Raw genomic sequence first — 25454 nt, 5'->3', positions numbered from 1 at the left:
TATGTAATTTATTAAAATTCACAAATCAATAGTTCAACAGAACGGCAATAAACCAGCAGTAGTATACCGATAGAACTCCTTATAAAAATACTATAATGGTGAGCATGTGAAAAGTAAAAGATTGCAAAATCAATTTTGATAATCGCCATTGCCTGTAGTTATAAATAACCGCACATCACAATAGTAGCCTGGAATGTCATGATAGAAGACTTACTACACATAAGAAGGTGCAATAATGAAAGCAAATATATTGAGCAAAGGCTAAAAGGTTAAATTATTTATGAAGTTGGCAGCTTCCCTTCTGAGTCAAAGTTGGAGGTCTAACAATCGTATGCAAAACTGTCATAGTTAATACTTCACAGCAGCGGGTTGTCCGGGATGAGATGGGGCAAACATAGCGCTGTCATAATCCATCGGGGGCACATCGGGGTCTTCTTCGGGCTCCGAGGATAAACCACGGAACTGGGAGTTAGGGTACGGAGTTTGACCCGTTCCAAGAAAAATCGGATGCAGCAACTTAAATCTTGAGCCTTTCATTGTCACCTGAAGAATAACTGAAAGAATAACTGAGAAAGTGCCAGTTGAGAATTAGCGGAAATAAATACTGATGAATTTATATTGGTATCACAACTGTACCTGAATCATGAAACAAAATGCGAGCAGTATAACAATACTACAGGTGGATAATACACTACTACAGTACTATTGATAAAGTAGTACATATTACCAATACTACAGGTAGATGATATACTACTAAAATACTATTGATAAAGTAGTACAGAGTACCAACACTACAGGTAGATGATATAATACTAGAGTACTATTGATAAAGTAGTACAGAGTAACAATACTACAGGTAGATGATATACTACTAGAGTACTATTGATAAAGTAGTACATAGTAAGAATACTACAAGTAGATGATATACTACTAGAGTACTATTGATAAAGTAGTACATAGTAACAATACTACAGGTAGATGATATACTACTAGAGTACTATTGATAAAGTAGTACAGAGTAAAAATACTACAGGTAGATGATATACTACTAAAGTGCTATTGACAAAGTAGTACATAGTAGCAATACTACAGGTAAATGATATACTACTAGAGTAATATTGATAAAGTAGTACAGAGTAACAATACTACAGGTAGATGATATACTGCTAGAGTAATATTGATAAAGTAGTACATAGTAACAATACTACAGGTAGATGATATACTACTAAAGTACTACTGATAAAGTAGTGCAGAGTAACAATACTACAGATAGATGATATACTACTAGATTACTATTGATAAAAGAGTATAGAGTAACAACACTACAGGTAGATGGTACACTAGTAAACGACTATTGATAACCAAGCCCAGTATAACTATGATGCAACTGGAGTGGTGACAGTATGGCAATCACCATGGCAGCAGCCTAAAGCAGCAATACACAATTAAGCTCACCGATACCATATAAGAAACCAAAATGTTGTTGGTCGAATTGATGTTTCCACAAACAGTCGGAGGAATTGGTCCAATCACGTATGAACTCCTGTTATGCCGAGTTTTTGGCATAATTGGCTGACCCAGCTGTTTTTCAGCAGAAATTGCCTTTGTGAGGGTTTTGTAATTCCTTTGTGCTCGAAACTTTGTCATTTGTATGAGGCACACTTTGGGAGTAATCTCCATCCCTTTCATGTTGTCTACGGATAATTCAACTTTGAGAGTTTCACCTAAAAATATTGCCATTTAATAATTAGGGTAAATTAATTACACAACAATCATGGACAGTTTTAACAAACTCTTTTACCCTTGATGTAACCACAAAACAAATTCTGTATCAAAGAAAGAATCTGACAGGATAAATGAATTGTTTGACAGCCAGCAAGTCAAACCATTATAATCCTAAAACGGTGATCAAAATTTTGAGAAAATGGCACTGTAAATAGCACTGTAACGCTTTCATGTATTACTCATAGTTTGATGCCTTTTTAATGCTCCAAATTAATATCTCTTTTTGTCAGAGTGTACTACATGTAGATGATGTAATACTAGAGTACTATTGATAAAGTAGTACAGAATAACAATACTACAGGCATATGATTTGATACTAGAGTATTATTGATAAAGTAGTACATAGTAACAATACTACAGGTAGATGATATACTACTAGAGTAGTATTGATAAAGTAGTACATAGTAACAATACTACAGGTAGATGATATACTACTAGAGTACTATTGATAAAGTAGTACAGAGTAACAATACTACAGGTAGATGATATACTACTAGAGTACTATTGATAAAGTAGTACATAGTAACAATACTACAGGTAGATGATATACTGCTAGAGTACTATTGATAAAGTAGTACAGAGTAACAATACTACAGGTAGATGATATACTACTAGAGTACTATTGATAAAGTAGTAAAGAGTAACAATACTACAGGCATACAATTTAATACTAGAGTACTATTGATAAAGTAGTACATAGTAGCAATTGATACTACAGGTAGATGATATACTACTAGAGTAATATTGATAAAGTAGTACAGAGTAACAATACTACATGTATATGATATACAACTAGAGTATTATTGATAAAGTAGTACATAGTAACACTGCTACATGTAGATGATATATTACTAGAGTACTATTGATAAAGTAGTACATAGTAACAATACTACAGGTAGATGATATACTACTAGAGTACTATTGATAAAGTAGTACATAGTAACAACACTACAGGTAGATGATATACTACTAGAGTACAATTGATAAAGTAGTACAGAGTAACAACACTACAGGTAGATGATATACTACTAGAGTACAATTGATAAAGTAGTACAGAGTAACAATACTACATGTAGATGATATACTACTAGAGTACTATTAATAAAGTAGTACATAGTAACAATACTACAGGTAGTTGATATACTACTAGAGTACTATTGATAAAGTAGTACATAGTAACAATACTACTGGTAGATGATATACTACTAGAGTACTGTTGATAAAGTAGCACATAGTAACACTATTACAGGTAGATGGTATATTACTAGAGTACTATTGATGAAGTAGTACAGAGTAACACTACTACATGTGGATGATATACCACTAGAGTACTATTATCAAAGTAGTGCATAGTAACAATACTACAGGTAGATGATATACTATTTGAGTACTATTAATAAAATAGTACATAGTAACAGTACTACAGGTAGATAATATACCACTAGAGTACTATTGATAAAGCAGTACATAGTAACAATACTACAGGTAGATGATATACTACTAGAGTACTATTGATGAAGTAATACATAGTAACAATACTACAGGTAGATGATATACTACTAGAGTATTATTGATAAAGTAGTACAAAGTAACAATACTACAGGTAGATGATATACTACTAGAGTACTATTGATGAAGTAATACAGAATAACAATACTACAGGTAGATCATATATTACTACAGTACCATTGATAAAGTGGTATAGAGTAGCCATACCACAGGTAGACGATATACTACTGGAGCGCTATATTTATAATTTATACGCAATATGTATACGCTCTATATAATATTTATATAGTTATTATACATAATACATGTCTGTATCATATAAATATACATATTTCACTATTAAACTTGACTGACTAGGCATGATAATGTCCTATTATTAGCAATAGAATTAACTTTATTAAAAAATTAATCATAATTGTTAAAAGCATATTTAATGTTTTCAAAAATAAAACAAAAATCTCAATTCAATACACACATACACAATTATCACTGTGCAAACCTATTCAATATTCAATGTGTTTAAGCAAAGTGCGTATGATTAATTGGCTTTTATTTAATGTTTCGGTAGTAGTTTCTCTCCGTTATTTCCAGAAGAAACAACTCCAACATTAGACAGCTCCAAATATGCTATACATACGACTGACTCGTTGAGCACCTGACGGGGCCGAGGTAATAAAAAAGTTTTTGCGCAAAAAACCAATTTTTTTTCAATAATTTAACTCACAAAAGTACAAACCAGAGTTTTTATGTTTTTTCAGGTTTTGCTGGATCCATTATTGTATGTCAGTACTCTTTTGGTAGATGAGAAGGCAACCCTTTATGATATTTGAATCAGGTCAGATTGGTAATATATTAATTTGAATCTCTGATATAAAGAGAATGTAGATTCTTGAAATAAAAGCTTTTTTCTGACCTTGATAATACCATCTCTATAATCTTATTGGTCAAGGATTTTGAGCGATTGTTTGCATGGCTAGCCATATTTTAGCTTTCGATATTGATCAAATATAGTACCCAGCTTTGGGACGTGGTTAGACTTTCCCACAAAAAGATGATGATAGATGCATTCATAGGTCACTGTACTGGCATAATTACATGTATAAATGCTTTGGAGAAGGAAATATGTACCTGGACTGTGTGTAATCAAGTATTTACTGGATTATCTTCCCTTTTCATCATCCCATTCTTATGTGCCTACACTATTGATGGACTTATACAGTCACTTCATGGTACGCTATGTTTGGGTCAAAAACGGTCAAAGAAAAATAATACCGGTAAGACACAAACACGTTAATGCTCACTGAAAAGTTATTTAATTATATTTGAAATAAAATTACATTTAAATGGACAATTCAGGGTTCTTTCAGCCTTTATAGCGAGTCTACTAATGTAATGTTTTGGTAACTCTCTGTTATAAACAGTATGTAGACTCCTGAAATAAAGCTTTTTTCTGACCTCGATAATAACATCTCTATAATTTTATTGGTCAGGTATGTTGAATGACTGCTCGCCTGACCAATCGCATTTTAGGTTTAGACATTGACAAAATATAGTACTCAGCTTTAGTACGCTGTTAGTTTTTTAAACAAAAAGATGATGATAGATGCATTCATAGGTCTCTGTACTGGCATAATTACATGTATAAAATATGCTTTGAAGAAGGAAATATGTACCTGGACTGTGTGTAATTAAGTATTTGCTGGATTATCTTCCCTTTTCATCATGCTATTGCTATTTGCCTATACAATTTTTGGACTTCAACTTCATGATACGCTATGTTTGAGTCAAAAACGATCAAAGAAAAATAGTACCGGTAACACACCAGTAATGTTATTGCTAACTAAAAAATTTATTAAAACACGAAGGAAATTACAGTCAACTGCGCATTTCAGGATTCTTTCGACCGTTATAGTGAGTCTTTCAATACCAGATAGAACTGAACTGCAACTACGTTGTTTGAAGCTGAAAAAAAATTAACAATTTTCAGTTCACAGATATCATCTGTAATGGATTATCTATAATCCTAGTAAAAGCTAGTGGGATAAGGTCTGACAACTCTAGATGGTACCCATTCAGTAGAGCTAATCTGACATGAATTTACAGACCTGATCCGATGGCAAGTCCAGACTTGTTGATGTTGGCTGTCACTATGACAGGACCAGAAGTACAACAGAGGCAGCAATCAGTGTGCGAATCTTCCGCAACGGCAGGTTGCTAAAATAGGTCAAAAGAAAGTGAGTTGTTTGGTACAATTAAGAAATAGATTTACAAATAAACTGCTTCTATACTCTAGTTAAGAGAAAAACCATGAGTCCGCTGAAACAATGTTTTTGTATTCCTTCTTGAAACAGGAATAAACTTAGATCTGTCTCCCTTAACACACGGTGGAATACCAAAGGAGACAAATCCCTTGGCGTTATTGTTAGTTTTGAAACTCGCCAACTAAATAAATTGAATAATTGCCAGCGGTATGATTTTTATAAAAAAAAGCCTGCATTCATACATTTAATAAATTTTGGTAAATCTATGCTTCATATGTAAGCCTCAGTTCTATGCCTCATGCGTAAGCTTCAGTTCTAGGCTTCTTACGTAAGCCTCAATTTTATGTTTCATATGTAAGCCTAAATTCTATGCCTCATACACAAGCCTAAATTCTATGACTCATACCTAAGCCTCAATTATATGTCTCATATGTAAGCCTCAATTCTATGACTCATATGTAAGCCTCAATTCTATGACTCATATGTAAGCCTCAATTCTATGCTTCATATGTAAGCCTCAATTCTATGTCTCATACGTAAGCCTCAATTCTATGTCTCATACGTAAGCCTCACTTCTATGTCTCATAAATAAGCCTCAATTATATGACTCATACGTAAGCCTCAATTCTATGTCTCATACGTAAGCCTCAATTCTATGCCTCATATGTAAGCCTCAATTCTATGACTCATATGTAAGCCTCAATTCTATGACTCATATGTAAGCCTCAGTTCTATGCTTCATATGTAAGCCTCAATTCTATGTCTCATGCGTAAGCTTCAGTTCTATGCTTCTTACGTAAGCCTCAATTTTATGTTTCATATGTAAGCCTAAATTCTATGCCTCATACACAAGCCTAAATTCTATGACTCATACCTAAGCCTCAATTATATGTCTCATACGTAAGCCCCAATTCTATGCCTCATATGTAAGCCTCAATTCTATGACTCATATGTAAGCCTCAATTCTATGACTCATATGTAAGCCTCAATTCTATGCTTCATATGTAAGCCTCAATTCTATGTCTCATGCGTAAGCTTCAGTTCTAGGCTTCTTACGTAAGCCTCAATTTTATGTTTCATATGTAAGCCTCAATTCTATGACTCATATGTAAGCCTCAATTCTATGACTCATATGTAAGCCTCAATTCTATGACTCATATGTAAGCCTCAATTCTATGTCTCATACGTAAGCGTATTCAAATTGAAGACAACAAACAATTAATCCAAAACTTTGCTGATTTTTAAAATGGCTCTAATGCTGTCAGCAATGAGAAATAAACTTTAATTCTCTAGCAGTGCATCATGGTAAGTTGGATAGTAAAACACCTACAACCATATTTGCAGCAAGAGTGTTTCCTTGGCTACTAGTTAACCATGTTACAGCAAGTAAGGCCTTATAAACACTTCAGTATAATAAACCGCGACAGGAAAGTAGCTTATATTGCATTAATGACTATAGTTGATAGTTGCCAATGAACTGCTCGGTTGCTTAAACTTCTGAATGCTATATTATTAAAAAAAATTATGAAAAGATAACTTTAAATTTGAATTAAGGTTGTTTGTCCCGCAAACGTTTCACAAAACGCTTAGACTTACAAATGTTGTCAGCTGCAGCAATGACATCACATCACTAGCTCAAACTAAACCTATCAGATTATTTCATGCCAAACAGAGGATTATACGCGATTCTCTATACGACAACATGCATGTTGATTTTCCATATACAGTACGTGTGAATGCTATCACCGACTTTAAAGCACTGATATTTAAGACCATTACACAACATGTAATAACACTAGAAATTCTCTTGTCATACCGCCCACGACCTGGTAATGGAATAAGTGATAATGGAAAAAAGAAATGGCAGTGCTGGTTCTTGAAAAAGTAGTTGCCAAAAAGTATGTTTTACAGTTTTTTTTCTTTTTATGTTTTGGAAGAATTAAATCTTAACTTGTGGTTTGCAACATGTTCAGGATGTTCAGGCCAGAAGTTCTAGACAACTAGGTCACTGTAGCTATCTGTAAATTAAAAATATAATTGTCTATGTTACGGGTGACCATTTTGGAACAGCACTCTATTCATAAAACTCATATTATGATACATAACTAGTAGATAAATCTACATGAAATTAATGTAAAAGCTACATTATCTACTATTATATTTATACTAGAAATTCCACTGTCATACAGCCCACGACCAAAGTAATAATAGAAAAAAAGAAAGGGTATTGTTGGTTGCTGAAAAAGTAGTTTTCAGCAGGAATTGACAGAGTACAGTGTAAATGAGACTAGTTTGAAATAGCAATTGAAATAAAAATAGAAATTTTCTAGAAATAGCTTAAAAAGCTTGGTTTAATATAATAATAAATCACACCTAATCACACAAAAAATTCACACCTAATCTACTACTATCTCAAACCTGTTTTACAACAATAAAATAAATATTAATTAAAGCTTTAGGCATAACCTACTGTAATGTATGTAATTCAACAACAATAAGGAAGTATGTTTATTACAACTCTGAAATGCAAAATTAATTGTAAAATGGCAAGCTACTGTGTACTATACACAGTTTGAAGGTTGGTTGTGGTGAATGTAGAATGGTTTTGATAGCGATCTTAAACAGAAAGCAAGTATGAGCATTCACGCGTCTGGAAGTTTTCTGCAAACTGGAGCAAAATAAAAAAATGTTCTCGTCATAAAGGGGCATTGTGGTTCAGCCCTAGCTTGTACACAAGTGGTAGAGAATTTTGACTAACGTTTTAAATGAATTAATGAAACCTTCGGTAATTGGACAAAAAAACATAGGCTGATAAGCTGTGTACCACAATTTCGTACCTGTAAATCGGTCTATGCCTCAAACGGGGTACGTTTATTACAGAAACCTTCGAATAAATTCGAATAATTATTCTTATAATTAAATCTTACAAAAATATTAGAAACATTAGCAAGTAAACAATGTCACAGACTGGTGAAATGAGCACGTTTTCGCTTTATTGGCATATCGTAGGCCGGTCGTAACTATTATTAAACCAAGCTTTTCAAGCTTTTTGTGGCGATTTTTGGTCGAATTAATCTGTTTATTTATGTATAATCTGATCAGATGGGTAAGTTTTAAGATATTGTCGACACGTTTCAGAGACTTGGTAATATATTTAAATAGAATTATATGTGTTTGGTATTGTTATTATACTTAAACGACTCTACAGAAAAATGGTTAAATTTGTTGAGATTTCGATACAAGGGTTTGCAACGTTGTAGATGAATAATTTTCGTAAGTTGTGTGCACATGCATTTATCATAAAGACTCTCAAACATTCGCTCCGCTCGTTTGGTCTTGAAAAAATAACAACAAAACAACAGCTAAACAACTTGAAAGTCAAATTCAATCTTTACTGTAATAAGAGTCGTGCCAGTTCCTTTGTCTGTTCAAAGTCACGCATAAAGAGTAAGGAAAAAATTGCTTCAGACGAGGATTGAACACAGATCCCTGTTCTCCGCAGCCAAACACGCTACCAACTATACTCCCGGACCACTTTGTGGCATCAGGGATTAAATTTGCATATAATGATTACACATGATGTTGTATCATGTGTATATGTTATATGTGCATAGGAATGCGCATTTGATTGCATATGTTGCTCATATATTTAGTGTAGCATCACCTATAATAGCACAATATTATTGCCTATTATTTAGGTAAAAGTAGTGTGTAATCATTTTAATTAGAGGTCAAATAATCTCTGTTTGTTAGGATTGCTCTTTATTATTGTCCATTTGTTGACTCTTTTTTTTAAAAATCATGGTTCTTACAGAGAAGGCAAGCCAAACATTTAAACTTAAAACTAAACATTTTTTATATTTTCAAATCTCAGTAAAATTCCCTATTGTTGAATGATTAACTTTAGCAATGGCAACTTTCTTGCAGGCTAGATCAGAAACTCACAAGCAACTACATAGCCACTAGCACTTGATAACGTTGTCACCTACCTCATGTAGGGCCATGTTCAGTGGGACTGGGTTTGAAACTTGGATAATGAGAGACGCTTTCTCATGACAGATGGCTCCAAACTGACTCATTCTAGCACTCAGTGAGTAGACGATACGACCATAGCCATATTGCCCGCAGGCATAGCTAGAAGGCAGGTGCCTGAAGGAAGGAAAAGGGTGGATAAATCCCAAAGGAAATTCGATAGAAAATATTTAGCATTAAACTAATAATCGATATATATAAATCTCAGTGTCTCTCCAGCTATAACTATTACATTTTGGAATGAAGAACATGTATTGCAGAAGCTCTGATCTTGAAGCTTTCTTTTTATTAGGGCAACAAGCTAACCAATTGTGCTATGCGAGATGCATTGGATTCATATGGCGATATGAGTGGTTACCTAATGTAAGTTAAATATGCATAGCGCTCCGCATTATGTTACGGTGCAATGCCACTAAAGCTTGCCCTCACAGCTCTTATTATTAGGTTTAGCAATATGAATACTAGCTGGTTCTAATTAGCCATTGGCAATGCGTCAAGCTAATGGAAGTAGCAGACAACTACATTATAAGCTGACTTTTTAATACCCGCGCAACGCGAGGATTTCCGCTAGCATTTGTATAATCTATAAATACATGTATTAGTTAAAACCTGCAACAAATACACATTAGAATCATATTACTGCATAATAAATAAATTAAACAACAAAAAATGAAAAAAAACTGAGAAACATCAAATGAAAGCTATGAATATTTTGTTTGTTTATCTTTGGCATTAATCGCCTAGACCAGCAGCTAAGGAAAGACTACAGGTAGTTGGTGGATGGCAGTCATGAGGACTGGGTGTTGTATTGATTGTTATTTTGGTTTTGCTCAGAATAAATGTTTAAAAAAGACGTAAATAGGAAAATTTATTTACATTGGCAGAAACTGAAAAACTGTCATCATACAGAAAACACATAACTTGAATTACTAGAAACAAAAGTTTTTCCACTCCGCAATATATGACAACTCCAAATTATATATTGAATCGAAACAAAACACTTGTCATTTATTGACTTTTCTTAGTAAAAAAATGGATTGAGATGTACTCTAAATTGTACTCTAGTCTAAGTCATATCTACAAAAAGCAAATGTCTCAATGAACAAAAGAAGCAAACTGACATGTGCATGTTTTAGTTAGAGACTTTAATAAGTGAACGCATTTATAATTTATACAAATATTACATCCGAGTTTTGTAAAAGCTTAGAAACGAATAGGTCATTTATATGGTTAAAATTGGTTTCTACATGTACTTAGGAGATATCTTATGTAAGCTGACTCAAAGTGTCTACCACTTTTTTTAATTGAATGTCACTTCTATTAGACTGCCACTTTGACACTTTTCGATCTTTGCAAACACATAATCAAAAGTGATCAGTAGAAAAGTTTCCAACAAATTGTACTAATAATAATCTTTTCGCTGTTGCTGAAGCGGTTATCATGGTTTTAGTGATGGGGTACCTGAGAAAATCGATAGTCACAATCATCAGAACTACATTCCGATTCGAAGTCACTAAGGTCTAAATCTGATCCATTGTTTTCAGATTTGTCAATAATGTGGTTTACAATCTGATATGAAGACTTCAAAGCATTTTGATGAATGATGAAAATACTTTTCAGGAACAGCATATGACGTAATAACAGCCATTGTTATGGCGTATCGAAGTCTATTTTCTAACTAAAAAGTGTTAATTTTTTTTTAAACTCCGAAAGCAACACTATCAAAATAATTGATAATTATATGTATCTAGTGCTTTACTCAAAGTAGTTCTTTGGTCAGCTCGGTCTGATACTTCAGCGTGTAAGAAAAAATTGTTTTGCAAAAATTTTGAGGCTGATGGCATTAATGTAGCTCTGCCCAAAGGGGAGAACAAAATATAGGCGACATTACCATTGCTTAGTCTGTAAAAGGGTTAAATTTATCTTTCTGAAATTCTGACAATCTAGTAAAAAGTAAAGCACCACTCTAATACAATTTTACTCCAGAAGAAAGGTTGCAAAATACAGCGCTATGGTGACCAAATAAAGGCTTCACAGCAAGTTAAATTACATTCTCACCTGTCAGCCTGCACTTGAAAGACAAATGGGACCTTATGAGATCCTTGATTCAGCACGTAAGGAGATGACTCTAAAAAGACAAACAATATTTGCTTAATCAACATCCAATATAACAATAATATTTTGAAACCCAGTCTTGTACATACTATCAGGTCTCCTGATCCTGGAACGTATTCACAGCTTTCTACTGTCTGTGAAAATACTTAGCATGGTATAATTCATTTAAGCTGAATATAATATCAAAGCTCCAAGCTTGTAGAACTCAATGAAAAACACAAAAAATCAAATAGAGCATATAGTTTTTTTTCACAAACTTTCAAAGAAGTTATATTTAGTACACAGAGTCTGAGAGAGTGTGAATGTTTGTAATGAATAGAAAACCAACAGTTTTAATGTGAAGCTCTGGTTGCTGAGGAGAAGCTTTCTAACTTTGTCTAAATTAAACGCGTCGTTACTAAAAAGGCTAATCAGTGTGACATTAGACACTATGTAATGATGCACCTTGAACATAATAGCCATTACTATATGTAGCAACGATGATAACGTAGTGATGTCATTTTGCACGCCTTTTGTAAAGAATGCAAAACTGTAATGAAAGGAATTGTTGATTGTATGAAATAACATACTGAAAAGTGTTCAACTTCTCAAGCAGACGAAAAATGAATCGCTGTTGCAGGAGCAGAAGTCAAACCAACAGCTTTGGAAGGACAGAATGCAACAACAACAATTGTACTTGCTATTTAACTATGCGCTGCCACATCAACAAGAAAGCCCACATAGCGACGACATACAAATTCTAGATTGTCAGAATATGACAGTCAAACAAGCAAAACTGAAAGGGAAGGAATTGATGAGCTCGTGGCAAGAATGATCTCTGCAACAGATGGGTTCCGGCTAGTTGAACACCAGACATTTATGGCTTCGATAGAAAAGTTCAGGCCAGGAGATAAGCCACCTTCACACAAGGATATGGCCAGCCCACTGCTTGACAAGGTGCATGATAAACATTATTTGGTAACGAAAAAGCTGGCAAGCTGGTATTCATATTTCACGCAATCAACCACTTCTACCACAATAAGTGCTTAAATCTTTCATAACTCCTTTTTATGTCTTCAGCTCTCATTCCTACATAGTATGAAACTGCTAGTAGCTCTACTCTACTAACTTATATGGAGTTTATACAATATACTTTTACACAACTGTTGATTGCAAGAAATATAAGAAATTGAAGCATTTAAGTCACTAATACTGAAAAGTGGGTTTATCAGCATTCGGATGTGCAATGCAATACACAGACAAATTACATGAGCAAAAACAAGCGAAAATCAAATTTATCAAAAACATAAAAATCAATAAAAATAAAAATGCTTAACACAGGCTAAAACTAGAAAATAAAGAGAATGATTCTAGTAGAAGGCGACCTCAACTATCTCAGATTTTTTGTGAAAAAATGACTGTTTTTTTCAGACCTTCCATAGCTGAGGTTTCAATTATGAGACGTTCATACATTTTCTATCAACTTCCCCAGGTATGGATTGCCTCTGCAAATGATCTTCATCCTGGCATAGGGCTAATCATGAACACTTGCTCATGAGATATAGCAGAAACAACTGCAGTTTTGTACTCTTCCTAACACTACCAATGGTCTTTGTGTGACTCACACCACTCACCTATTACTCATAACCCAGTGCCCTAACCATTGAACAATAGAAATATCATATAACCTTATATAATATGTTAATGATAATAATTTATGATAGTATGGATTATATTATCTACTTCAAACTTTACTATAATAAGAGCCACAGTTGAAGGTTGAAAATAACTGTTTTTAAGGAATTTGAGCTCGCAACCTTCGAATTGGCAGACCGACCCTACCACTTGTGCTAACCAACTACTTTGCCAAATTTCAAAAGAAATGTACAGAGAGCTATCACTTGACAATCTTGCGGAGCGCGCTAGACTACCAGGGTTTGTCTTTGCATAATACAATCCTGGTCTTCTGTCCAGAGTCATAGTCGAAGGTTAGAAAAAGGAATGCAGTGTATAGGATTTGAACTCACAACTCAGCTTTGTAGACCGACACTCCAGCACTCATAGACCTATTAATTATAGTTTTACAATAGTAAATTTTAGTATAGTTAATAGGCCTATGCTAACACCTGTGGCAATCAACCACTATTTCATTTTCATTTTAAGCATACTTGTGCACATAGTTATTCTCTGAGCTTTACATGATGGTACAGCACACATGATGGTCTCTCACAGTACATGAAATAGCTAGGGTACTAGTATTATGAAAAGTAAGGGAAGACGACAACCGCCATATTTACACCACTGTGACTATATGCTATAGATTATAGTGTATAGGTTTCTTAGTGATGTCGACCAATAGCAGACCAGCATCAAAAGATGCTGGTCTGCTATTGGTCGGCATGACGGAATCACTAAAATACCGTTATGCTATTGGCCAAATTCCTCCTACAATGCCTGAATGAGACCTAAGACGCTATTCGTCGTTTACTGCTAGCTAAGTGATGAATCCCGTATTGCATCATGTTCATCTCATGTTAGTGTTTATGATTTCATAATTACTTTTTGCTTTTTAGTGCTTATATCCAACATTCGTTCATGAGCCGTAAGTTCAAAAGTTGCCAGTAGTGGTAAAAGGAGAATCAAAAAGATGATCACTATGGAAACAAAAAATTCAATAATTTAATGATTAATTAATTAATGATGATTAATTAACCTTGCCTCATTAGAGTATGATCAAAATAAATTAATCATCCAAATGCTCCTCAAGAACTATAAAGCCAATGAAGCGAGTCTTCTAAGGACATGGCTCATTTCAGAAATATTAATAAGCTGGCATTAGTAGCACCCCTGAGAGACATCAGAAGCAGGCTTCCCAAAGAAGATTAATAGGAATTTCACCCCACAATCCCAACCCAAAAACAGACTAACGCCATATTCCAAAATTCGCCTGTAGTTGTTGGCGAATCACTCATGTCATGGTACTGATGTGGTTTCCTGTTGATTGCCTTAGATTTTTTACCCTGGGGTTGCCTCCCTTACTACGGGAGCAATGTAATACCCGATGCCCCTCCTGACACCTTGTAGCAAGATTCAAAACCTATAACCTACTGCCAAGCAGTGCAGATTTCTAACCACCATATCACGGCTGATCAATAAGTTAAAAGATGAAATATAAAAACTAAGTTAAACCACTGCAGTTTGTTCATACTAGTCTAAAGTTTTTACAACAAAACTTTAGACTAGTATGAAACACAACAGCATATAATCAGCATGTTTGCACAGCGCAGCCATCCTAGAAAACAAATATTGAAAAAATCTACCAGAGAACTTGAGCTTTTGGCAACTGAAAAGCCGGGTTAGAGGCCCTAGGATGTGGTTTTTTTCAGGTAGCGATGTGAAATACAATGTTTTGCTTGTCCCTGGTTATGGCATTTGCCTCGCCTTACGATATCGCCAAAAAATTTAAACTTGGCAGCTGATAGTTTGAAATCCTGCCATTAATTTCAAAGTCAGTGTATGACTGTTGATTGCCTCGGATTGCTCCACCTTGGGGTTGTCTTCCTTAGAGCAGGAGCAATTTAATACCACATGCCTCTCTTGAAATCTTGTAGCGGGGTTCTAACCTCTGACCTACCGCCAGGCAGTACAGAATTCTAACCACCATACCACAGCTGATCCATAAGTTGAAAGATGAAATATAAAAACTAATTTAAACCACTGCAGTTTGTTCAAACTAGTCTAGAGTTTTTACCACAAAACTTTCATGTACAACAGCATTACAATGAACAGCCTTTGTCGTCACATCTGTCATCACATCTGTTAGTATATCTGTCAGCACGTCTGTCAGCATATCTGTCATCACATCTGTCATCACATCTGTCATCACATCTGTCATCACATCTGTCATCACCTTTCTCATTACATCTGTCATCACATCTGTCATCACATCTGTTAGTACGTTTGTCAGCACGTCTGTCAGCATATCTGTCATTACATCTGTCACCATATCTGTCATCACATATGTCACCACAACTGTCATCACATCTGTCATAACATCTGTCATAACATCTGCCATCACGTCTGTCAGCACATCTGTCATAACATCTGTCACCATAGCTGTCATCACATCTGTTACCACATCTGTCATCACATCTGTCATCAAATCTGTCACCATATCTGTCATCACATGTGTCATCACATCTGTCATCACATCTGTTATAATATCTGTTATCAAATCCCTCATTACATCTGTCACCACATCTGCCATTTATATTATATATAGAATATTAATACATATTAAATAATATATATAAAATACTACACATTAATATTATATATATATATTTATATATATATATATATTAACATATATATTAACATATATATTAAGGTGGAGATGACGAGGCAAGCTCGGTGTCTACTAGGTGTCTTTTGTTGCCAAAACTTGACAAGCAAACTCAGCAAATTGTAGAATTTCCAGCTGAGCAGCAGATGCTACTCAGCTGGAAATTCTACAAACCTAAAAATTGAAAAGGAAAAATGTTTACTCCTGTTATTATTTTTGTAAGAAATAATATGATAGCATTATGGTATAGCAGCATGTGTGACTAAGAAGGAATGATCATGCCAAAGTGAGACCTTATAGTTGACTCCTATTTGCCTATACAAATGTAGAGAATTAATCGTCTTAATCCATTATCTGAATAAAAACGTTTGGGTAAGTAATTGTCTTGGTAAACTATTTGGACATAAAGCAAGTGAATAATTAGCTGTCTTAGTTGATCATCTGAATACTAAACTGTTTTTATCTGAATAATAAGCATGTGAAAAGCTAACTGAGACTTTATTGGGATACTAACACAGTGACAATCAAACTGCAACTTATCTTTATAGTAAGCGCAAAGAGCTAGCACAGACATTATCTGGATCACCACATTATCTGGATCAAATTACAGTTTGATCTTCACCCAGTGAAGATCAAACTGTAACTTATCTGGATAATAAAAATGAAGAGCTAACATGAACATTATCTGGATACTAAGCATGTAAAAGTTTACCACAAGAATATATCTATAGAACACAGCCAGGAGGTTTGTTTGAGGTAATGTTTGAGCAAATACTTTGATGGAATTTTAAATTATAGTAGCAAACCTTGAAACATAATAGCCTCTGATTCAACTAAAAAGACAATCATTGCCTTTGAGAGGAACTTCATGTGAAGTCCCACCAGCACAAAAGAACAAGGGAAAAACAAAATTCTCAGACAAGATATAGATAAAGACATAATTGGATAGATGATGCAAGAAGCCATATGATTGGCTGTAACCTTTTGCTTATGTTGTGTTGCACTTAACAGCAGGCTGAATGTCTAACCAACTACTGATAATGCACCAGCTTGATTCGTAGACAAATCACATTTTATGACTCACTCATCAAAAATCAATACCAAGTAGGGGACCATTTACAAAGGAAGTTACAAAATTTAAAATTTACAAAATTTGAACAAACAGGTCAAGTTTAAAAGTGTAGGAAAAAAAGATGCCTTTACCGTCAGATCTGATGAGCTCCTGCTCAAGGTCGATAAGAACATCAATAGAACTGTATATTCTTGCATTACCTTTAGACCCTTCATTCCATTTGCATTTAGACTCTCCGTGCAGCTGAACGTTCAGATATTTAACCTGTACAGCTGAACAGAAAAGCAAAAATACTTTCTTCATGAACTTAAAGACAATTAAAAATACTCCTAAAATAGAGTTTGAACATCTGTACACTAGTATATTCCTTAACTTGAGTTTGAATATAATATATTCAAACTGCACATATTATGTGCACCAGTAGATTCCGGTGAAATATTGATTGATCAACAAGACATGAAATGCTCAATTATCTGGTAACCTGATACACACAGAAAAACTTTCTAATTTTTAGTTTTTAGATCATTACTATTATTCTGTTATGATAGCTGATCAGAGATGGTGCGAATGACTCAATGAGGTTTAGAAACACCTTAAACAGTAATAATCATTTAGTATTTATAAGTATGATAATGTTACTTCAGAAAAAATGAAAGAGTTAACATTTGAAAGATGGTGGGAGAACTGTTGCTTAAAGATAAACTTACAGTAAATTTTAGTAGGTTCTAAGAGATTTTATCATAGCGTATCAGTGTTTTTTATCATTTACTATTGTTTCTGATGTTTGGGGTGATCTAACTGCCAGGACGTTTCAGATTAAAAATGGACGAAACCTAGTCGCAGTTAAAACTCTCTGATTACAGTTAAAGTGTGATTATGTGTCTATAGTTGCAAACAGACTAACAGAATAGAAAATCGTAATGCTGTATTTTGAACAACAGTTGATATCATTTATAGAAGAGAGATAAACAGCCAAGTAACTAGTGATGTCATTTTGGCTCATTTTCCTTACAAGCATTTGAACTGCAATCAAGTTTTATGGATTTTAATCTCAAACATTCTGACAGTCAGATCAACCCAAAACATCAAAAGCAATCATGAAGTATTAATACTCTCTTACCAAAATTTTGTGTAACTTAATCTTAATTGTAACAATTGTCCAAAAAGAGTTCAACAAGTGTGCAGTGTACATACGTTTCTTCAGTTTTATTACGATGGACCCAGAGACACACAGACCTCCAGGAACAGCGGGTGGAATGGTGGCAGGATCAGTATTGATTGTCACACAAAATACTTTTACTTTTCCCATTGTAGGCGATCTGCAAATAAACTTTTTGTCATCTAAAAAATGAATATTTTGTAAGATTAGAAAAAAGCAAAACAGAATTTGCTTAGAAATAATAAAATATGGCAAATATTTGTTTTCCTATGAGCTTTTTACAAATAAATTCAGAAATGAAGCATTTGACACATGGACCAATTATTGGTCTAAAAGGCCCATGGATATACAATAAGCATGCAGTAATCTTTTGCTATTTCGAGTTCCAGCTATTAGTACTTCACGTATATGTATATATATATATATATATATATATATATATATATATATATATATATATATATATATATATATATATATATATATATATATATACACAAGCGTGTCAGCATGTCAGCATATATATACAACATGTCAGCATGTCCTAGCAAACCAACCAGATATAGTGGTGGTAGACAAGGAGAACAAGAGGGCTACTATAATAGATATAGCAGTACCCAATGACTACAATATAGCCAGCAAAGAAAAAGAAAAGGTAGAGAAATATCTCCCTCTTGGAGAAGAAATTGAAAAATGCTGGAATGTAAGAACAACTGTAATCCCAGTAGTCATTGGGGCACTGGGCGCAATAACACCGGCGCATAAAATGTTCCGGGGTGAGGAAACAATTTTTTTTATATATAAATTGTTTCCTCACCCCGGATACCCCGTATGGGTGGTAAATTCTGTTCTAACTCGGGTCTCCTACCAGAGACCTGGGAGTTTGAGCACTCGCCTCAAGATCTTAGCTGTTCCCAATAGCGCACTTTTCTGCAACTCACCTGAGTTGATTGTTGTTGGTATTTCGGCAAGCCACATTTTATGCGCCGGTGTTATTGCGCCCAGTGCCCCAATGACTACTGGGATTACAGTTGTTCTTACATTCCAGCATTTTTCAATTTCTTCTCCAAGAGGGAGATATTTCTCTACCTTTTCTTTTTCTTTGCTGGCTATATTGTAGTCATTGGGTACTGCTATATCTATTATAGTAGCCCTCTTGTTCTCCTTGTCTACCATCACTATATCTGGTTGGTTTGCTAGGACATGCTTGTCAGTTTGGATGTAGAAGTCCCAGAGGATCTTAGCGCGGTCATTTTCATTCACCTTACCAGGAGCTTCCCACCAGTGTTGTGGTTTATTAAGGCCATACTCATCACATAGACTTCTATACACAATACCTGCGACATGATTATGCCGCTCAGTGTATGCATTCTCTGCTAGCTGTCTGCATCCACTGATGATGTGCTGGATGGTCTCAGGTGCATCTTTGCACAGTCTGCATCTAGGATCGTCTCTAGTGTGGTAGATTTTCGTTTGGAGTTGCCTTGTTGGGAGCACTTGCTCCTGGGCTGCCATGATTAGCGACTCTGTATTGGCCGTTAGGTTTCCTTTGTTCAGCCACATATATGTCTGGTGAAGATCGCCAACCTTAGATATTTGTTGGTGGTAAGCACCATGAAGAGGTTTCGTGTGCCAGTCAATTTCCTCATCATCAGGGCGTAGGTCCGTTGTAAGAGCAGCCGATTGAAATTCATCTAGCAACTTATCTGAGATGGCCATGGAGGCTGCATATGCTTTGATGTTTTGCTCCTCCTCTTTCACTGTCTGCTGTACACTTTTGAGTCCCCTACCGCCATCTTTCCTATCAATATACAATCTAGTAGTATCAGATTTTGAGTGGAGTGCTCCATGCATGGTCAGCAGTTTACGAGTTGCTATATCTGTTTCTTTGATGGCTTCCTCAGTCCACTTTATTATGCCTGCTGGATATCTTATTACTGGCAGTGCGTAGGTATTTATTGCCATGATTTGGTTCTTGGCAGTGAGCTGGCTCTGTAGGACCTGCCGAAGGCGTTTCTTGTATTCAGTAATGGCTTTGTGATGTACCTCGGCTTCGTGGTTATTGTTGCTTTGCATAATCCCCAAGTACTTGTACCCTTCTTCTATATCTTTGATGGTACCATTTGACATTCTTAGGCCATCTGTGAGCATAGAATGGCCTTTCTTAAGAATTAGCCTTCCACATTTCTCAATACCGAAGGTCAATCCGATGTCCTTGCTGTATACCTGAGTGAGGTGTATTAGCGAATCAATGTCCCTTTCTTTGTTAGCGCACAGCTTGATGTCATCCATGTAGAAGAGGTGGTTTATCTTGGTGCCACTCTTAAACTGGTACCCATATTGAGTCTCCTCCAGCATATTGCTTAAAGGGTTTAGGCATATGCAGAAGAGCAGCGGTGATAAGGAGTCACCTTGATAGATGCCTCGCTTAATTTGTACACTCACCAGCTTTTTGCCATTAGCCTCCAGTTCCGTCTTCCAATTGGTCGTTGACATCTTGATGAATGCCACAAAAGCAGGGCATATATATATATATATATATATATATATATATATATAAAATTTGTTTAAGTGGAACTTCACTCGATAAATTAAACATTTTATTACTAATAGTTTCATGTGGTACAATAAGTATCACACTCTTTAGATAAAATGTCTAAAATGAATTTCATACACCAGTAATATGCTGTTATGCAGAGTTAGATAAGCTGATAATTGGATGAAGGTACAGAAGCCAATATATACTTGTATATATATATATATTTACATATATATATATAAATGAGCTATATATATATATAAATTGTTTCCTCGTCCTGGTTAAATGTATGGGTGGTACTTTCTGCTCTAACTCGGGTCTCCTACCAGAGACTTGGGAGTTTTAGCACTCACCTCAAGATCCTAGCTGTTCCTAATAGCGCACTTTTCTGCAACTCACCTGAGTTGATTGCTGTCGGTATCTGGGCACGCCATATTTTATGCGCCGGTGTTATTGCGCCAAGTGGCCCAATGACTACTGGAATAACACCTGTTCTTACATCCCAGTATTTTTCAATCTTTTCTCCAATAGGAAGATATTTCTCTACCTTTTCTCTTTTTCTTGCTGGCAATATTGTAGTCATTGGATTCTGCTATATTTATTATAGTAGCCCTCTTGTTCTCCTTGTCCACCACCACTATATCTGATTGGTTTGCTAAGACATGCTTGTCAGTCCAGATGTAGAAGTCCCAGAGGATCTTAGCGTGGTCATTTTCATTGACCTTAACAGGTGCTTCCCACCGGTGTTGTGGTTTATTAAGGCCATACTCATCACATAGACCCCTATATACACAACACTTGAGACTGATTATGTATGTGTATGTATTTGACGAAAAGTTATAGTAAAATTGAAACCAGAAACATTTAGGTGATAAAACTTTAAACGATTCTAGCATTGAAGTTTAGTAAAATACAGATTCAAACTTAGCTTCAAGCATGTGTTTAGTATAGAGACAAAAGTGATGAGCTTTGCACAAAGGCTAATAGTGTCGCACCTCTCACAGAGTGCTTTACCAAACCAAAGTGAGGGAGCATATACTATACATACATACATACATACGTACATACGTACATACGTACATACGTACATACGTACGTATGTACATACGTACGTACGTACATACGTACGTACGTACATACGTACGTACGTACGTACGTACATACGTACGTATGTACGTACGTATGTACGTACATACGTACGTACGTACATACGTACGTACGTACATACGTACGTACGTACATACGTACGTACGTACGTACATACGTACGTACGTACATACGTACGTACGTACATACGTACGTACGTACATACGTACGTACGTACAAACGTACGTACGTACATACGTACGTACATACGTATGTACATACGTACGTACGTACGTACATACGTACGTACGTACATACGTACGTACGTACATACGTACGTACGTACATACATACGTACATACATACGTACGTACATACATACGTACGTACGTACATACGAACGTACGTACATACGTATGTACGTACGTACGTACGTACATACATATGTACGTACGTACGTACATACGTATGTATGTACGTACGTACGTACATATGTACGTACATATATACGTACATATGTACGTATGTACGTACATATGTACATACGTACGTACATATGTACGTACGTACATATGTACGTACATATGTACATACGTACGTACATACGTATGTATGTACGTACGTACGTACATACATATGTATGTATGTACGTACGTACATACGTATGTATGTACGTACGTACAAACGTACGTACGTACATACGTACGTACGTACATACGTACGTACGTACATACGTACGTACGTACATACGTACGTACGTACATACGTACGTACGTACATACGTACGTACGTACATACATACGTACATACATACGTACGTACATACATACGTACGTACGTACATACGAACGTACGTACATACGTACGTACGTACATACGTACGTACGTACATACGTACGTACGTACATACGTACGTACGTACATACGTACGTACGTACATACGTACGTACGTACATACGTACATACGTACATACGTACATATGTATGTACGTACACACGTACGTACATACGTACGTACATACGTACGTACATACGTACGTACATACGTACGTACATACGTACGTACATACGTACGTACATACGTACGTACATACGTACGTACATACGTACGTACATACGTACGTACATACATACGTACATACGTACATACATACGTACATACGTACATACATACGTACATACATACATACATACATACATACATACGTACATACATACGTACATACGTACATACATACATACGTACATACATACATACGTACGTACATACATACATACGTACATACATACATACGTACATACGTACACACATACATACGTACACACGTACATACGTACATACGTACGTACGTACGTACATACGTACGTACGTACATACGTACGTACGTACATACGTACATACATACATACGTACGTACATACATACGTACGTGCGTACGTACATACGTACGTATGTACATACGTACGTACGTACATACGTACGTACGTACATACGTACGTACGTACATACGTACGTACGTACATACGTACGTACGTACATAAGTACGTACGTACATACGTACGTACGTACGTACGTACATACATACGTACGTACATACGTACGTACATACATACGTACGTACGTACATACGTACGTACATACGTACGTACGTACATACGTACGTACATACGTACCTACGTACGTACGTACATACGTACGTACATACGTACGTACATACGTACGTACATACGTACGTACATACGTACGTACATACGTACGTACATACGTACGTACATACGTACGTACATACGTACGTACATACGTACGTACATACGTACGTACATACATACGTACATACGTACGTACATACGTACGTACATACATACATATGTACATACATACATACATACATACATACGTACGTACGTACATACATATGTACATACATACATACATACGTACGTACATACATACATATATATATATATATATATATATATATATATATATATTCAAATGTATCCTACTTGAAACTAAAATCAGAGTGCTCAACATAGGATGGAGCAGTATAAATTGGAAAGTCAAATAGTGAGTTGAAGCTTACAGCCTGAAGAATGCGCCAGCAGGAAACTGACGGTAGCTGAAAGATAAGTAAACTATTTGACTTTCCAATTTATATATATATATATATATATTTGTTTTATTATCTGTCTCTATACTAAACACACACACTTGAAGCTAAGTTTTAGTATGTATTTTACTAATCTTTAATGCTCTAATCACCTAAAATTTTATCACCTAATTGTTTCTAGTTTTGTTTTTGACTATAAATTTTAGCCGACCTCACTAGAACTTTTACAACCTGATCATACCTGAAAAAAGCCTGAGTGATGCTGTTCTCAAAATCAGCTTTTTACACACTTTGCCACGTAAATCCCCTAAAAAAAAAACCGAAAATTTGTTTACCTTTAAAGTGGCGTGACTTAAGCTTGTTTTATTATCACGCACCACGTTTTTAATAGCTGGAAGTAGGAAACAGAATGCCCTCTAATTCACCGTTGTATATATATTATACTTACGAACTTCAATAAACCTAAAAGCTACATAATCCTGCAAGCCTGTGTCAGAGGCTTTTGCCTTCTAAAGCCTATCTGGCTTCATTAGCCCAAGTTTCTGTAACATAAACAGGCGTGCGAGAGACGCTTGTATATACAACATGCCAATTCTTTTCTCAACACTACAAAACTTTTTCTAGATACAAATTCTAATTTCAATACACTCAGGGTTCACCCAAGCGCAACCACTATTAGCAGAACAAATAATCTCTTATCAAGCAAGCTTTAAATCCGATCAAGCAGGATTATCAAGCCAAGCGTGTTAGATAATCACAAAAACGTTAAATCATAATTAATCATAATCAAGTTACCAAGTTTTCAAGATCCGATATATATGTATATATACAAACTTCTACTCACCTATTATTCTGTTTGCAAACTTGTCTTTATTCAATCATCGATTATTACAAATTTAAACCATTTTAGTCACAACCCAATCCATCTCAATCTACATCATCGTCAATTAACGACTCATCTTCCTCAGTACTAACACTCTCTCTGTACCAATCGGTCTTTCCAGGGTTCCCATTTATTGCCACTGGGTTACCTGTAACTTACAGCTCAGAACCAGCAAGCTAGCCTTTATTGCCACTTTTTGGCTCACAACCAGAAAGCTGGTCGTCATTGCCACTTCTATTTACCATCAGTATCTCTGCCTTTACACTTGCTTTCAGGTTAAATCTCCTTTTTTAATTCGCCAACCTTACTTTTCTTCTTTTCTAGTATTTTTACTAGAAGTAACAAATTAATTTATACTTCTGCATACCATATTTTTTAGGCGGTTTACTATCTCGACCTAAGCTAGTGACAACAGGTTTTCTACTAACAGGCACAAATCCACTTCTAGAATAATATTCCTTCAAGTAAATCATTATTATTTCCTGGAACAATTCTATCCTCAACAACAGGAGTCTCCCCCTAGTATGCACTAACGCCAGTAGTTTCCTCCACATGCTCAGCAACACCAGGTGTTTCTT

The 25454-nt window shown here is 35.3% G+C and overlaps 1 protein-coding gene across 3 annotated transcripts; it reads right to left on the bottom strand.

The window, feature by feature from the left end:
• LOC137401434 (arrestin domain-containing protein 3-like) lies at positions 1–24500 on the bottom strand. 3 transcript variants are annotated; one of them, XM_068087770.1, is made up of 9 exons: positions 24442–24500; positions 24235–24300; positions 18293–18417; positions 17230–17370; positions 11646–11715; positions 9545–9704; positions 5400–5508; positions 1456–1724; positions 1–543 (listed from the first exon to the last, which is right to left on the bottom strand). In XM_068087770.1, exons 3-9 carry the CDS (start codon positions 18405–18407, stop codon positions 349–351), a joined length of 1059 nt encoding a protein of 352 aa, XP_067943871.1. In that variant the 5' UTR covers positions 18408–18417; positions 24235–24300; positions 24442–24500; the 3' UTR covers positions 1–348. The 3 variants fall into 3 exon arrangements, with proteins under 3 accessions (XP_067943871.1, XP_067943873.1, XP_067943872.1); XM_068087772.1 differs by having other exon boundaries at positions 1–530; XM_068087771.1 differs by having other exon boundaries at positions 1462–1724.
• Positions 24501–25454: the final 954 nt, after the last annotated feature.

This window comes from Watersipora subatra, chromosome 8 (assembly GCF_963576615.1).
Source record: "Watersipora subatra chromosome 8, tzWatSuba1.1, whole genome shotgun sequence".
Lineage (NCBI taxonomy): Eukaryota > Metazoa > Bryozoa > Gymnolaemata > Cheilostomatida > Watersiporidae > Watersipora > Watersipora subatra.
Note: the sequence above shows the minus strand (reverse complement) of the source record. Positions and strands in the feature narration are given on the sequence as shown.

What these genes read in the sequence shown, in the direction of transcription:
- LOC137401434 (XM_068087770.1), bottom strand. Translation starts at nt 18,407, where the DNA reads ATGGGAAAAGTAAAAGTATTTTGTGTGACAATCAATACTGATCCTGCC. An exon ending in CGTAATAAAACTGAAGAAAC is followed by an intron (nt 17,371 to 18,292) that starts GTATGTACACTG and finishes TTTTCTGTTCAG; the next exon opens with CTGTACAGGTTAAATATCTG. An exon ending in TGAACATGGCCCTACATGAG is followed by an intron (nt 5,509 to 9,544) that starts GTAGGTGACAAC and finishes GACCTATTTTAG; the next exon opens with CAACCTGCCGTTGCGGAAGA.